Source organism: Rhinoderma darwinii, chromosome 12 (genome assembly GCF_050947455.1).
Source record: "Rhinoderma darwinii isolate aRhiDar2 chromosome 12, aRhiDar2.hap1, whole genome shotgun sequence".
NCBI classification, from domain to species: Eukaryota; Metazoa; Chordata; class Amphibia; order Anura; family Rhinodermatidae; genus Rhinoderma; species Rhinoderma darwinii.
Window position 1 is genome coordinate 40,314,443 of NC_134698.1, and position 16,639 is coordinate 40,331,081.

The window sequence follows — 16,639 nt, forward strand, 5'->3', positions numbered from 1 at the left end:
TCCCACTTCTTCCCAGCCACTTCCTGACTATGTGGTCTGGAGTTACGAAAACTGCATAGCTCGCTAAGGACCTGTTCACATCACCGTTCATTTCTGTTCCGGGGTTCCGTCTGAGGTTTCCGTCGGGTGAACCCCACAACGGAAAGTGAAAGCACAGCTTCCGTTTCAGTCACCATTGATCTCAATGGTGACGGAAACATCGCTAATGGTTTCGGTTCGTCACCATTCCGCCAGGTTTCCGGTTTTCTGATGGAATCAATAGCTGAGTCAACTCCGCTATTGATTCTGTCGGATAACCGGAAACCTGTCGGAATGGTGACGAACGGAAACCATTAGCGATGTTTCCGTCACCATTGATATCAATGGTGACTGAAACGAAAGCTGTGGTTTGTTTCATTTTCCGTTGCGGGGTTCACCCGACGGAAACCTCCGACGGAACCCCGTTACGGAAAGCGAATGGTGATGTGAACAGGCCCTGAGCTACACTGTTTCTGTAGTAGTAAGTGGCAGTTACGGAAGCAGCATAGCATGCGAGCTACTCTGTTTCCGTCTTCATGTTCAAAAATCACATGCGTCAGGCAGAACACAGAGCGATAGAACAGGGTTTAGGGGGCACCGTTCTAGAGATAGGTGTGGAAAAAATCTGACGTTTATGACATATCCTGTGGATATGTCAGAAATATCCGTCATGGGAAAACCTCTTTAACTTTATTTTTTTGGTCATTCCGATCGTGGCGATACTGTATATGTGTATTTTTATTTTATTTATTTATTTTTTCGGCCAAATAGGCATACACCTAGGGCAGGCCTGTGTGCCTTTTTTAGGCCCCTGGGTGCCGTTGCAACCCATCTGCAGCTTGTGATCTCATTTGCGGGCCGCCGATGGGTGACGCTATTGACCACGGCATCTAAGGGGTTAAACAGTCGCGCTTGAAGGAAACTTTGATTGCTACTGTTAGAGCAGGAGCCAGCTGAGCACCCTCTTCATCCTGCACAAATTAATTTAGACTTTACAGAAGCAATACTGTGCTAGTCCGTCAAAACGATAGAGCCCTTACTCAACGGCGACAAACGGAAACCATTTACTCCGCATCCGTCACCATTGACATCAATGGTGATGCAAGCAGAAACCTATGGTTTCCATTAGTTTGTCAGGGTTCTGTTCTGATGGGAAGCTCCGACTGAACGCCAGAACATATTATTAGTATTTGGTTTGGTCACCATATTCTATATGTTGATACAAAAACAATGCTTTTTTTTTTTTTTTTCATTACCCCTCCCCAAAAAAGTAAATAAACCTTATCTATAAATTATATGTACCCTGAAATGGTGCCATTAAGAAATACAACTTGTCCCTTAAAAAAAAAAAAAAAAATACTCCTATAGCTATGTCGAAGGAAAAATAAAGTTCTAGCTTTCTAGCTCTTTGAACGGAACGATGTAAAAACAAAAAAAGTTGCTTGGTCATTAACCCTTCCTTCTGCAGCCACTTTTGACCTTCCTGTGGTAATAACTTCAGAATGCTTCTACCTATCCGAGCAATTCTGAGATTGTTTTCTCGTGATACATTGAACTTTGTTACTGGTAAAATTTGGGCGATACATTCACTATTTAATTGTGAAAAAAACAATCTAGCGCCAAATTAGCATTTTTAAAAATCTAACCTATTTGTAAGACAAATAGTAATACCACACAAAATAGTTACTAATTGACATTTCCCATATGTTTACTTAGATTGGCATCATTTTTTTGAACATCCTTTTTATTCTTCTACGACGTTCTCAAGGCTTAGAACTTTAGCAGAAATTTCTCAAATTTTCACGAAAATTTCAAAAGGCTATTTTTACAGGGGCAGTTCAGTTGTGAAGTGGCTTTGAGGGGCCCATACAATACAAACCCACATTATTTACCCCACTTTAAAAACTGCACCCCTCAAAGTATTCAAAACAGCATTTAGAACAGGCAACTATTAAGCCCTTCATTAGGCCCCCAGGCAGCCATAGCAACCATCGCCCCCCCTCTTTCTAACTATTTAAATGCTGCGGTCACTATTGACCAAAGCATTTAACGAGTTAAACGAGCGGGATCGCGCTCGAGCGTGATGCCGCACATTACTCTGAAGTGTCGGCTGTAACGAACAGCCAACACCCGCATCGTATGGAGCGGGTTCACTCCGTGAGCCCGTTCCATACTTCCCCTACCCGACTTTGCCGTATGGATACGTCATATGTCGGGAAGGGGTTAATATTGCCCAGATTCTACAGCTTTTAGAAATATCCCACAAGTCCCTAGTGCGGTAATGGAAAGCATCGGCCTTCGAAGCAAAGGAGCACCTAGTGGATTTTGAGGCCTCCTTTTTGTTAGAATATATTTTAGGCACCTTGTCCGTTTTGAGAGGTCTTGTGATGGTGATGCCAAAACAAAGGAAACGCCAAGAAAGACCACATTTTGGAAACTACACCCCACAAGGAATTAATCTAGGGGTGTAATGAGCATTTTGGCCCCACAGGTGGTTCAGATATTTTATTAGAACTTGGTCGTGAAAATGAAAAAAAAAACATTTTTACAATAACACATAGCTCAAAATGTTACATTTTCATAACAAATAAAGGAGAAAAAGATTAGTTTTGGGGCGCTATGTCGCATTTGAAAAGACCCTGTGGGACCAAAGCAATGGAAAACCCCCAGAAGTGACCCCATTCTGGAAACTGCACACCTCAAGGTATTCACCTACGGGTGTAGTGAGCATGTTAACCCCTTCCCGCTCCTGGACGTACTATTAGGTCATGGTAGCTTTATCGTTCGCGATCGCGGCTTTTTAGGGGTTAAACCACCATCGATGGCCCGCTACACAATAGCGGCAGGCGATGGTGGCTATGGCAACCGGACGCATAACAATGGCTTCCGGCTATGCCATCGACGGAAGCCTAGTGGGTCCTGACAAAGTCAGGACCCACTATGCTTGCTGTCAGTGAGTAGCTGACAGCTCTGATACACTGCACTACGCATGTAATGCAGTGTATTAGAATAGCGATCAGGGCCTCCTGCCCTCAAGTCTCCTAGTGGGATAAAGTAAAAAATAAGTTGTGTAAAAATTTTAAAAGTAATAAAAGTAAAAATCCCCCTTTTTCCCTTATCAGTCCTTTATTATTAATAAAAATAGATAAATAAACTATACATAATTGGTATCGCTGCGTCCGTAACGGCCTGACCTACAAAATTATTTTATTTATCCCGCGCGGTGAACGCCATATAAGAAAATAACAATAAACCGAACCAGAATTAAAAAATTGTTTGTCTCTTCACCTCCCAAAAAATGGAATAAAAAGAGATCAAAAAGTTGCATGTACCTAAAAATAGTTCTGTTTGAAACTACAGTTCGTTACGCAAAAAATAAGTCCTCGCACGGCTTTCTTGATGGAAAAATAAAAAAGTTCTGGCTCTTAGAATAAGGTAACACAAAAAGTAAATAATTTTTTACAATAAGTATTTTATTGTGCAAACGCCTTAAGACATAAAAATAACTATAAACATATGGTATCGCCGTGATCGTATCGCCCCGCAGAATAAAGTGAATGTCATTTATAGCGCACGGTGAACACTGTAAAAAAAACTATAAAAAACAATAGTAGAATTGCTGTTTTTTAGTCACCACGCCACTTAAAAATAGAATAAAAGTCGCATTCACCCCATGAAAACTACAATGAATTCCTCAAGGGGTCTAGTTTCCAAATTGGGGTCACTTTTGGGGGGTTCCCAATGTTTTGGCACCACAAGACCTCTTCAAACCGGACATGGTGCCTAATAAAAAGGAGGCCTCATAATCCACTAGGTGCGCCTTTGCTTCGGAGGCCGGTGCTTCAGTCCATTACCGCACTAGGGCCACATGTGGGATATTTCTCAAAACTGCAGAATCTGGGCAATAAGTATTAAGTTGCGTTTCTCTGATAAAACCTTCTGTTTTACAGGAAAAAATTTAATAAAAAAGATTTTCTGACGAAAAAAGAAATATGTCAGTTTCACCTCTACTTTGCTCTAAATTCCTGTGAAACACCTAAAGGGTTAAACTTTCTAAATGCTGTTGTGAATACTTTGAGGGATCTAGTTTCTAAAATGGGGTGTTTGATAGGGGTTTCTAATATATGGGCCCCTCAAAGCAAATTCAGAACTGAACTGGAACCTAAAAAAATAAATGAGGCAATACTTTTCTTCTTAGATTATACTGATAATGAGCCGTACCCACCCCGAGATGACCCCAGTTTTGACAGTTTGTATAAACGGAGACCCCTATTAGACCGTTTCCGTGCCCGGTTTTCCCAAGCATTCACCCCCGAGAAGTGTATTTCTATTGAGGAGTCCTTAGTAGATTTTAAAGGGAGGCTTCAATTCCGCCAGAACCTGCCGGGTAAGAGGGCAAGGTGTGGCGTGACGATGTATAAGCTGTGTGAGAGTGCATCAGGGTATACCTACAAATGTAGGATATATGAAGGGAAGGACACCAGTATTCAGCCCCCAGAATGCCCCCCCTTACTGGGAATTAACGCAAAAATTGTGTGGGATTTGGTGCACCCACTGCTGGACCAGGGTTACCACCTCTACCTGGATAATTTTTATACCAGCGTCTTACTCTTCAAGTGCCTCGCTCCCAGAAGTATTGCGGCATGCGGCACTGCTAGAAGGAATCTGAGAGGCCTCCCTAAGACTCTGCTTGTGCAAACACTCAGAAGGGGTGAGAGCAGGGCACAATCTAGCAGCAATATATTGTGTGTCAAGTACAAGAGAGAAGTCCTTGTATTAGAGGTGGACTTGTCAGATCAAGTCCTGAAGCCCTGCAGCGCCATGCGGTGTGGTATAAGAAGCTGGCCGTGCACATCATTATCAAGAACCTAATCTTTAGGGACCAAGAAGGGGGCACCCAGTACTTCTGGAAGCGAGGCCACACATATCGTACCAGGGCAACATTTTCCAGGAGAAGTTCCCCAAACTGGCAAGAAGGGAAAAAGTCAAAAGAGGTGCAAAGTCTGCTATAAGAGGGGGATAAGGGAGGACACAATATATCAATGTGACACGTGTCCTGAAAAACCAGATCTCTGTATGATCGTGTTTTAAAATGTATCATAGTTACATAGTTAGTACGGCTGAAAAAAGACACATGTCCATCAAGTTCAACCAAGGGATGAGAAAAGGGAAGGGAAAAATGTCTACACATAGGAGCTAATACTTTTTTGTTCTAGGAAATTATCTAAGCCTTTTTTGAAGCCATCTACTGTCCCTGCTGTGACGGCTCCTGCGGTGACTATTCCATAAATTCACCGTTCTCACAGTAAAGAAGGCTTGTCGCCTCTGCAGGTTGAACCTTTTTATCTCCAGACGGAGGGAGTGCCCCCTTGTTTTTTGAGGGGGTTTTACATGGAACAGGATTTCACCATATTTCTTGTATGTGCCATTAATATATTTATATAAATTAATCATGTCCCCCCCTTAGTCGTCTTTTTTCAAGGCTAAATAGGTTTGTAAAGTGGCAATATTACATCCCTTAGATTTTTAATCTACCCTGATGCACTCCACACAGCTTATCGCCCTCATCTTTCCCTTCTGAGCCCTGCCGTGTGCCCAGGCAGCAGATAACAGCCACTTGTAGGGTATTGCCGTACCCGGGAGAACCCACATTACAGCTTATGGGGTGTATATCTCCGGTGGCACATGCTAGGCACAATATATTGGACACTGAAATGGCAATTTATGTATAGAAAATTGCAAATCTCACACTGCACCATCTGCTGCGCATTACCTTTTAGACAATACCTGTGGGGTCAAAATGCTCACTACACCTCTAGATGAATGTCTTAAGGGGTGTAGTTTTTAAAACGGGGTCACTTCTCGTGGGTTTCAACTGTACTGGTACCTCAGGGGCTTCTGCATACATGACTTAGCACCAGAAAAGCTCCAGTAGGCCAAATGGTGGTCCTTTCCTTCTGAGCCCTCCCTTGGGCCGAAACGTCAGTTTATCACCACAAATGGGGTATTGCTGCACTCAGGTCAAATTGGGCAACAAAATGGGGTATTTTGTTCCCTTTGAAAGTAAGACATTTTGATGAAAAATTACATCTTATTGGAAAAAATGTCATTTTTTTAATTTCACAGCCCAATTCAAATACGTGCTGTGAAAAAACTGTGGGGTCAAAATGGTAACAATAACCATAAATGAATTCCTTGAGGGGTGTAGTTTCCGAAATGGGGTTACTTTTGGGGGATTCCTACTGTTTTGGCATCTCAACACCTCTTCAAACCTGGCATGCTGCCTAAAATATATTCTAATAAAAAAGAGGCCCCAAAATGCACTAGGTGCTTCTTTGCTTCTGGGGCTTGTGTTTTATTCCACGAGCGCAGTAGGGCCACATGTGGGACATTTCTAAAAACTGCAGAATCTGGACAATACATATTTAGTAGTGTTTCTCTGGTAAAACCTTCTGTTACAGAAAAAAAAAACGATGCCAATCTAAAGTAGACATATGTGAACTAGTAACTATTTTGGGTGGTATAACCATCTGTTTTACAAGCAGATGCATTTAAATTCCGAAAAATGCTATTTTTTCAGAATTTTCTCTTTTTGAATATATCGAAACAAATTTTACCAAGAACATAAAGCCCAATGTGTCACGAAAAAACTATTTTAGAATCGCTTGGATAGGTTTAAGCATTCCGACGTTATTCCCACAAAAAGTGAAATATGTCAGATTTCAAAAGTGGGCTTTGAGCCTTAAGGCCAAAACAAGGTGGCATCCTTAAGGGGTTAATACCACAAGGATGTTCCAGAAATTAGTGTGCACTCAATGTTGCAGAGTGAAAATGGCAATTTTTCCATAGATATGCCAATATGTGGTGCCCAGCATGTGCCACCATGAAAAGACCGCTTATTATTATGCTGTGTTTCCCGGTTTTAGAAACACCCTACCTGTGGTCCTAATGTCTTGCCTGGATGATCGACAGAGCTCAGGAGTGAAAGAGTATCATGCGAAGTTGAGGCCTAATTTGGCGACTTACACAGTATTAGTTCACAATTGCAGAGGCTCTGATGTGAAATAATAAAAGAAACCCCTGAGAAGTCACCCCATTTTGGAAACTACACTCTTCAAGGCGTTTATTAAGGGGTGTAGTGAGCATTTTCACCCCACAGGGTTTTTCATAAATGGAACCCCACATTATAAACTGAAATACCATCTAAAATAGACGCTGCACAGAATGATCAGCCATCAATGAACAGAATGTGTAAGCAAACAGACGAGTATTTGTATCAAAATAAGAAGGCTACGGGTACAATGATAGCTAGTACTAGCTTTATAAACCGTTTAAACATAGAGCAGGGAATACCAGCATCTGTCCTGTGGAATAGTTAACTATCCACCTAACATACTACTGTTACTCATTTTTTAATCATGCATAAAGTATAAAAATATACAAACATGTAGCTGCATATATCTTAATGTATACAATAAAAGTCTAGTTTTAATTACATCGCTATTCCCCACCCATCACTCCTTTTTTCCTTTTTTTATTTTAATTAAACTGTTTTTGGTGACGTACACCTGATGTACCGTAATTCTTATTTGCATCTCTGAGGATACATCTCTTATCTATGATGAAGATTAGCAATGCATGTGAGGTGCCAATTATGATCATTTCAATCATCCAATTTTACGTGGGGGGTTTGGAACGTGGTTCAAAGCGTTTAGTTTTTTTCTTTCTCAAAGGCATAACTGATTGGTAAAATCCAGCCTGGCCCTGAAGACCTAAAAAAACAAAACGCCTATTTTAACCTATCCCGCGAGCCCATTCCACTTATTCTTGTTGGCTATGATGTAACCCTATGTCAAATGTTGGCAAGGGGAAGTGTGATCTCACGGGCAGAACCTGCTCTAAAATAAGCGGGTGTCCGCTATATGTTATAGCAGCATTGTAAGAAACTAGACATGGACCGCACAATCCACAGTATATACGTTGATCTGAGCCGCTAGGCATAATTTAGAAACATGAACATGAGGTTCTTTGTAAACATTTTGATCAAACTGTATAAGCCCACTTGCCGCTTCACGGCGACCTCTTTAAAGTGGGTCCCTACTCTAGCGGTTGCGGCACCGCATGGCGGCTACCGCCACCGCAGCACCGCTCCTGCAGAGGGAGCAACCCAGGGGCCCAAAAGCACCCATGCCTTCAGACCGTGCCAAGCCTCCTTGGCTCTGGGCCACGTCCCCCCACAAGTGCAGCACTACAGCAACAGACACTACCATACAGCACCACAACATGTGAACAGATGGAATGAGCTCACCTTGCCATGCGCCCCCAGTGGCCAACTGAGAGCAAGAGCAGGAACACTTATGAGGTCATTCTGGAATTAAAATCAGCTGGGTATTTTTTCAAATGCGTGGAGTGCTGGTACCAAGTAAAACAAAGGAAATGAGGAGGATAGACTATACAATATCAGCATTGTGAGAAACTAGACATGGACCGCAGAATCCACAGTATATACGTTGATCTGAGCCGCTAGGCATAATTTAGAAACATGAACATGAGGTTCTTTGTAAACATTGTGATCAAACTGTATAAGCCCACTTGCCACTTCACGGCGACCTCTTTAAAGTGGGTCCCTGCTCTAGCGGTTGCAGCACCGCATGGTGGCTACCGCCACAGCACTTCATTACCTCTTTAACTCCTTAGCTGCCACAGTCAATAGCGACAGTGTCATCTAAGCCATAAAAAAGAGGGGGCGAATCAATCGTGGGGTGCAGATGGTTGTCATGGCAGCCTGGGGGCATAATGAAGTCGTCGCCCCCCCCCCCCCAAGTCTGCCATCGGTCTGCTCCCAGAGGCAGGGCTTAAGGCGGGATTCACACGTCAGGGTTTCCCAGCCGGGTGCCGGCCGTTCATAAATCGGCCGACACCCGGCTGCATTAGGAATAATAGACCCCTAATGGGGCTATTCACACGACCGATTTTTTGACGGCCAGGAAAACCGGCCGTCAAAAAATGGGACGTGCCCTATGTTCGGCCGGGTGCCCGGCCGCCCGGCCCCCATAGAAGTCTATGGGGCCGGGTAATACACGGCCATCACCGGAATGTGTCCCGAGTGATGGCCGCGTCTACCGTCGCTCGCGCACTCTCTCTCCTCCTCCTCCTCACAGTGCAGAGTGCATGTGAGGAGGAGGGTCTTTTTTTGCTCCCTGTAGGAGTCGGAATCTCCAATCCCCGGCCGGGGATTGGGGATTCCGCTACAGGAGAAGTGCGTGACTACACTGTCCATATATGGACACAGCGAAGTCACGCACTTCAGCAGCGGAATCCCCGACTCTATGGCCAGGGATGCCGCTACAGGAGAAGTGAGTGACCACACTGTCCATATATGGACACAGTGACGTCACTCACTTCTGAAGCGGAATTCCCGACCTGTGGCAGGGAATTCCTCTTCAGGAGAAGTCAGTGACTACACTGTCCATATATGGACATTGAAGTCAGTGACTTCTCCTGGAAGGGGGGGGATGGGTGCAACCTACAGGGGGCTGTGTGGCATCACCTACAGGGGGCTGGGTGGCATCACCTACAGGGGGCTGGGTGGCATCACCTACAGGGGGCTGGGTGGCATCACCTACAGGGGGCTGGGTGGCATTACCTACCAGGGGGCTGTGGCATTATCTACAAAGGGCTTTGTGTGGCAACAAATTTTTAAATGAAATTCATCCGATTTTAAAACGGACGGAAAAAAACGGATGCAAATCGGCCGGTAAAAACGGCAACTCGGAACGGAATCGGAACGGATCCAAACCGGCCGGGAAAAACTGCCGATTTTCCCGGCCGACACTCAGACCCTGTCGTGTGAATGAGGCCTAATAAGAGCCGTTAAAAAAAACACAATATGCTGCAATATATAAGTATTTTATTCACTGTGCAATAGTAAATATACGTGGTTTTTCCCTTGAGTAATATATGTGTTTCACTGGATTATCCAGTGAAATATATAAGTATTGCGGTATATTGTGCAGCCGATTGGTCTAACAAAAAAAACAACTTACCTATTTATACGATATATACTGTTTGTGTGTGTGTGTGTGTATATATATATATATATATATATATATATATATATATGTGTGTGTATATATATATATATATATATATATATATAATTTCCCGGCAAAAGCACTGTAAAAATTATTTATAATTAAAATGAATTGGTATAGCTGCGTCTCAAGTCTAAATTATTACAATATAACAATTTATTTTTTTCTTTGTAAAAGTAGCATAATATAAAAAAAAAAACAATATCATTGACCCGCACTTTTAAAAACAATGTGAAGTTATCATTGATATTTTTCCCATTCCACCCCAGATCTTTTTTCTCCCAGTACATTATATAGTATGTTAAATGGTGCTGTGAAAAACTACAACTCTTCCCGCAAAAAAACAAGCCCTCATGCAGCTTATTTGCTGAAAAATAAAACTTTTGGCTTTTGGAAGGTGGGGAGGAAAAAAAACAAATTTGCTACTACGGCAAGGGGTTAAATATCCAGATTGACCTGAAGACGAAAAACATATTACAGAATAAATTTTCAGATGATCGTTAACGAAGTGTCATATTCTATATATTAACATGTGCATTTACTCTCTTTAGGAACTCAGGTGATGTACTCGACACTTTTAACTTCTTAGAAAGCGCAGATGACAGTGATGAAGAAGATGAAGGGGACATTATAGAAGATGTCACAATTGGCAAGGATAATCAACGGTTAAACAAAAAACATAAAGTAAGCTTTGTGGTCCAGTAATATAAATGCCATTGCTACAACCCAAATGACACATGTCAAATTTCGGAGCGCAAGAGTTTTGTTCGGTAATGGCCAGGATACCTTGTCAAATGTTTTCTCAGCATCAAGGCTGAGTAGCATGGTCTGGGGCAAGGAACTAGATGGAGCCTCTACGGTGGCTGCTATTGTCAAACGGATTCCCTTAGAGGAGTGTCGATTTTGTAAGAAACCTAGTTGTGAGGAAGTCAAGATAGAAGGAAGGACTTGTTGCAGAGAATTTGAAAGGACTTTGGCGAGGATTTAGTAGTCCTGATTTAAAGGGAATGTGTCGCTAGAAAAATATATATATATATTTTTTTTTAGTTAAACTGTTATATAAAGGATTACACATTGTTCTAATTTTTTTTAATTTTTTCACCAGTCAGGAAATATAAATTAGATTCTAATTTATAACATTTCCATGTGCTGGTCACTAGAGGGAGCAATTCCCAAAATTGCAGCATTGGCATGTGGTAAAGCAACCTCATTGCTTTATGCTGCAAAATTGGAGAAGAGACACTCGCTCTAGTGTCCTCACACAATCCCCCCTTCTTTATCCTGGCTAGTGCCAGGAGAAAGGAGGGGGTTGAATGTTCAAACCTCCTACACTGTGTGCCGCCATTTTTTGAGCGAATTCACAGTGTAGGAGGATTAGATACAGTGGTAATCACACAGTATAACACGAACATACACACACATCACATACACAAACTCCGCTCCCTCCGCTCCTAGTCCTTGCTTCTGAACATATGGACGGAAGCCACGACAGGAAGTAGTCATCTTACTGTCCGGCCGAGGCTTCCGGTCCACATGAAAATGGCGCCGGATGTCGCTCTGCCGAAGACCTTCCTTTTGGACTGTGTGGGAGCAGCGCATGCGCCGTTCCCACACAGACGGCGTACACTATAGTGAATGGAACGGCTCCCGTTCGCATTCTCTATGGGGATGTATGAGCCGTATTCCATCTCCGTATGTGTCGTTAATCGACACATACAGAGATGAAAAAAAATGGCAGCCCCCATAGAGAAGTAAAAGGAAGAAAGAAAAAAAGTACAACACAAAAACACAAATAAATGAAATTTACTTTAATGACATAATAAAATCAATAACATATAAAAAAAAAATTGTGACACCTTCCCTTTAAGGAGGGATATTGGTCTATGAGATTGTACTAGAGTTAAGTCTTTAGACTGTTTCTGAATCAGGATTGTTCTCGATTCGTGGAAGTTGGACATATACGTTGTCCATATATATGGAATTAAATAGGGATGTTAACGTAGGTGTGATGTGGTGTTTGAGTAGTTTATAATATTCCCCGGATAGACCATCCGGTCTGGAGTTTTATTGTTTGGAAGGTGAGAAATTACCAATTGAATTTCATCGTCGGTAATTGGTTGGGGAAAAAGTGTTGTTTGGTCTGCGGTTAATATTGGGGTGGAGAACCCTTTAAACAATTTTTGGGGTGTGTCTCCGGTTGCAGAAGCTGGGCATGACACATTTGCCACTGAAATGGCATATCTAGTGAAAAATTGCAATTTTTACTTTGCACTATCTGCAGCACAATCATTTATGGAAAACAGCTGTGGGGTGAAAATGCTCACTACACCCCTTAATAAACGCCTTGAGGTGTGTAGTTTCCAAAACGGGGTGACTTCTCAGGGGTTTCTTTTATAATTTCACATCTGAGCCTCTGCAATTGTGAACCAAAACTTTGTAAGTCAACAAATTAGGCCTTAATTTCGCATGGTACTCTTTCACTCTTGATCCCTGTCGCTTGTCCAGGCAAAAGGTTAGGGCCACATGTAGGGTGTTTCTAAAACGGGGAAATACGGCATAATAATTAGAGAGCTTGTTTTGTTATGGTGGCATAAGTTGGGCACCACACATTGGCATATCTATGGAATAATTCCCATTTTCACTCTGCATCATCGAGTGCACACTAATTTCTGCAAAACACTTGTGGGATTAACATGCTCACTATACCCCTAGGTGAATGCCTTGAGGGGTGTAGTTTCCAAAATAAGGTCACTTCTGGGGGGTTTCCACTGTTTTGGTCCCACAGGGGCTTTGCAAATGCGACATAGCGCCCAGAAACAAATCCAGCAAAATCTGCAATTCAAAAGCCAAATGGTGCTCCTTCCCTTCTGAGCCTTGCCCTGTGCCCAAACAGCAGTTTATGACCACATATGGGGTATTGACGTACTCTGGAGAAGTTGCTTTACAAATGTTGCGGGGGCTTTTTCCTTATTCCGTGTGGAAATTGTGTACAATGTCACGAGAAAACAATCTCTGAATTCCTCAGAATGGTAAAAGCATTCCAAAGTTATTACCACATGAAGTGACATATGTCAGATTTGAAAAATGAGGCTCTGTAAGAAAGGTGGCTGCAGTGGGAAGGGGTTAAAGAAGCGTGATATTTTTCAGTTTTGTGTTTTTTCTGTTTCTATTTGATCAACAAACACCTTAAATTCTTTCGTATGCCACTTTTACATGTCCGTATTTTTTAGTATTTTGAATCCGTTTTTCTAAGCCAACACCAGGAGTCGAACATAAACATGGAAAAAGAATAATAGATTTCCCATGTTTTGGACGCATTTCTGGTTTTAGCTTGGGGCCCATTTACATGAGCCAATAATCAGGCGATCGTTGCCCTTTGTAAATAGGGCAGTGATCAGTCGAAGAATAAGGCTATGTTCACACGGGGTCTTTTGCCGAGTTTTTTGACGCGGAAACCGCGTCGCAAAACTCGGCAGAAACGGCCCGAGAACGCCTCCCATTGATTTCAATGGGAGGCGTCGGCGTCTTTTTCCCGCGAGCAGTAAAACTGCCTCGCGGGAAAAAGAAGCGACATGCCCTATCTTCGGGCGCTTCCGCCTCCGACCTCCCATTGACTTCAATGGGAGGCAGGAGAAAGCGTATATCTCGCTGTTTTATGCCCGCGGCGCTCAATGGCCGCGGGCGAAAAACGGCGCGATAATTGCTGTTCACACTGAGTATTTTGGGGGAGGAATATCTGCCTCAAAATTCCGTTTGGAACTTTGAGGCAGATATTCCTCCCCCAAAATACTCCGTGTGAACATAGCCTAAGTAAACGCTGATTTCATCTTCTATGCTGCCCTGAAAATCATGGTTGTAGCAGCACATCTTCCCGTGTAAACAGAACATGTGCTGCTGATGTGAACAATCGTTCATCCCTATAGGTTACATTGGCCTGTGTAAAGGGCAGTTAACCCTCTTCCCTCTGCAGCTATATTTAATTTTAGTATTTTCGTCCCTACTTTCCAAAAGCCATAACTTTTTTTTTTTTTTGGGTAGATTTATAGCCATATGAGCGCTTGTTTTTTTGTGAGACGAGTTGTAGTTTTTTTATAGCAACGTTGTTGTAAATTGGGAAGCCGTGGGATGAAATGGGGAAAAAAACAACTATTCCTCCGTTGTTTTTTTTTTGTTTCGTTTTTACAGCATTCACTTTTATATTTTACTACTTTTACAAAGAATAAAAGAATTGCTAAAATTTATGTTGCCATATTCTGAACGCCATAACTTTTTTTTTGTGTGTGACTCTTATGGATGTGGCAATATTTTTTGTTTTTTACTTTAATGTAAGGGGAAAATACGAAAAGGGAAGCCTTTTGAACTTCTGTTTTTTACTTTTGTATTTTCTATTAGTCATCCTATGGGGCTTGAACAAGCAGTCGTTAAATTGCTTGCACAATATACAGGAATACTTATGTATTGCAGTATATTGTGTTTTTTACAAGCTCCTAATAAGTGCTACGGGTCATCTCCGATTCTGGCCGTTGCAGTGAGGTGTTGGCTGTAACAGACAGTATGTAGCGGGCTCGGCCTGTGAACTACTCCGTACTTCCCTTACTGACTAGTATGCAACTGTACTTCAAATGTCAGTAAGGGGTTAAACGAGTGCCAAACTACCTGTAATGATTGGTGCTCGTTATGGGCATATATTTGCCATGTAAATCATCCTCAAAAGTGTTGGTTTGGGATAGGTTTTCCAGTTAGAAGAAATCGATGACCTATGCTCAGGATAGGTCATCAATATGTGATCGGTGGGGGTCGGACTCCAGGCACTGCTGCCGATTAGTTGTTTTGAGGGGCATGCAAGCGCTACTTTTCCTTCATTCCTTACCTGCTCTGTATGGGGAATGGACGACACCCGATGAACTTGTAGCAGCGGTTCACAGTATTACAGCCTTCTCCCATATACTTGAATTAAAGAATGCTGTAGTACTGTGAACTGCTGCTACAATTGTGTTGGCGATTCAATGTACGGATTAGTGACCGGAATAAAGGGGATGCAGCGCTAGCATGCACCCTATGGCCCCTTCAAAACAGTTGATCAGCGTGGGTGCCGATAGCTCTTCTGCGGACAGGCAATCAAATTCTTCTCGCTGGAAAACATTTGTCATAAATACTGATGTGAAATTCCGACCAATACAGGTTAAAGTGTCTTCAACCCGTTAGCGATCACCAATACGCCTTTACACGGCGGTAGCTAACGGGTCTTAGGATAGGCCACCGCCTTTTTCATGGCGACTTAGTCTAAGTCCTGCACGGATGTAACGTACAAGCTAGAGCAGGTGCTCGGCTGTCTCATGACCTAGGTACCCACTGGTTGGTTATGAAAAAGGGGGGCCCCCCACATTGTTTTCTTCAATTTTTTTATTGATTTTGTTTTTCCTAACTATTTTCATAAGCCAGATGCAATAAAGCCGCTGCAGCCTAGCATTACCACTATTTTTGGCCCTGCCCAGCCTCATAATGCCTGTGGCCACCCCTGTTCCCAGGCTTCTCTCCAGATGGTCAGATACTGGCTCTTCCCGATACTCCTGGTGGCGGAGGGTACCTGGGAAATAATGGAGGTTAGAACTGCCATTATTAAGGCGCTAATAAAGTATTAAATAAAACACAGAGAAATAAGAAAACATAATTTTTTTTTATTGAAATAAAAACTCCCCCAAACAACCCTCTTTAAACATTTTACTTACATTAATAATAAAAAAAAAATCATAGGTTATCGAAGTAGTCCAACGAATCTACAACAGACATACGGTAGTCCATACGGTCTAGCGGTACCTGCAAAACAAAAAAAATAAAGTTTGTATTATGAAAAATAAAAAACATATGCCTCCACTTCTCACCAGACTCCACCACCCCCCCCCCAACATGCTGCCGCTCCTAACAAACCCCCTCAAACATATAGCCGCTACACAAACCCGCCCCCACATGCTGCTGCTCCTAACAAGCCCACTCAAACATGCAGTCACTCAGCAGACTCTCCCCCCCAACATGCATCTGCTCCCACCCCTCACACACACAAACCTTCCCCCCCCTCCCCGACATGCATGTGCTACACAAACCCACTCACCCCCCAAAACATACCACACCAGACACATCAATAACTTTCCTGCTGCGTTCCTGCCACCTCCACTTCTCTTCTGCAGTCCACACTGTATTCCCGGAAGCCACGGCCGGAAGTCGTCATAATTCTGTCTGGCAATGGCCTCTGGTCTCCAAGAAAATGGTGCAGGCTTTCTCGCTGGTAACTAGCATCTATGTCGTCGGGTTGAACTGTGCATGCCGTGAGCATGCGCTGTACACACAAAGGCACAAGCATTAGGAGATCTGTTTGGCTCCCATCCCTACTCTCCCATCGTATGTGCCGTAAAGCATCTGTGTATGTGGCGTGAAGAGAGACACACAAATGCAATACAAAATGGCAGCCCACTATAGAAAGGAAGAGTATTCGTAACAAAAATTTTAGGGGGTCAAATAAATAAAACCGC

General features: G+C 42.8%; 1 protein-coding gene across 4 annotated transcripts in view; it reads left to right on the forward strand.

Annotated features, from left to right (window-relative positions):
• Positions 1 to 16,639, forward strand: part of STRN3 (striatin 3) — a 200,768-nt gene that overhangs the window by 75,469 nt on the left and 108,660 nt on the right. For all 4 annotated transcript variants that reach the window (XM_075844282.1, XM_075844283.1, XM_075844284.1 and 1 more), the window contains one exon: positions 10,664 to 10,796. In XM_075844282.1, the coding sequence (XP_075700397.1) occupies positions 10,664 to 10,796 (133 nt within the window). The remainder of the gene's footprint in view (positions 1 to 10,663; positions 10,797 to 16,639) is intronic.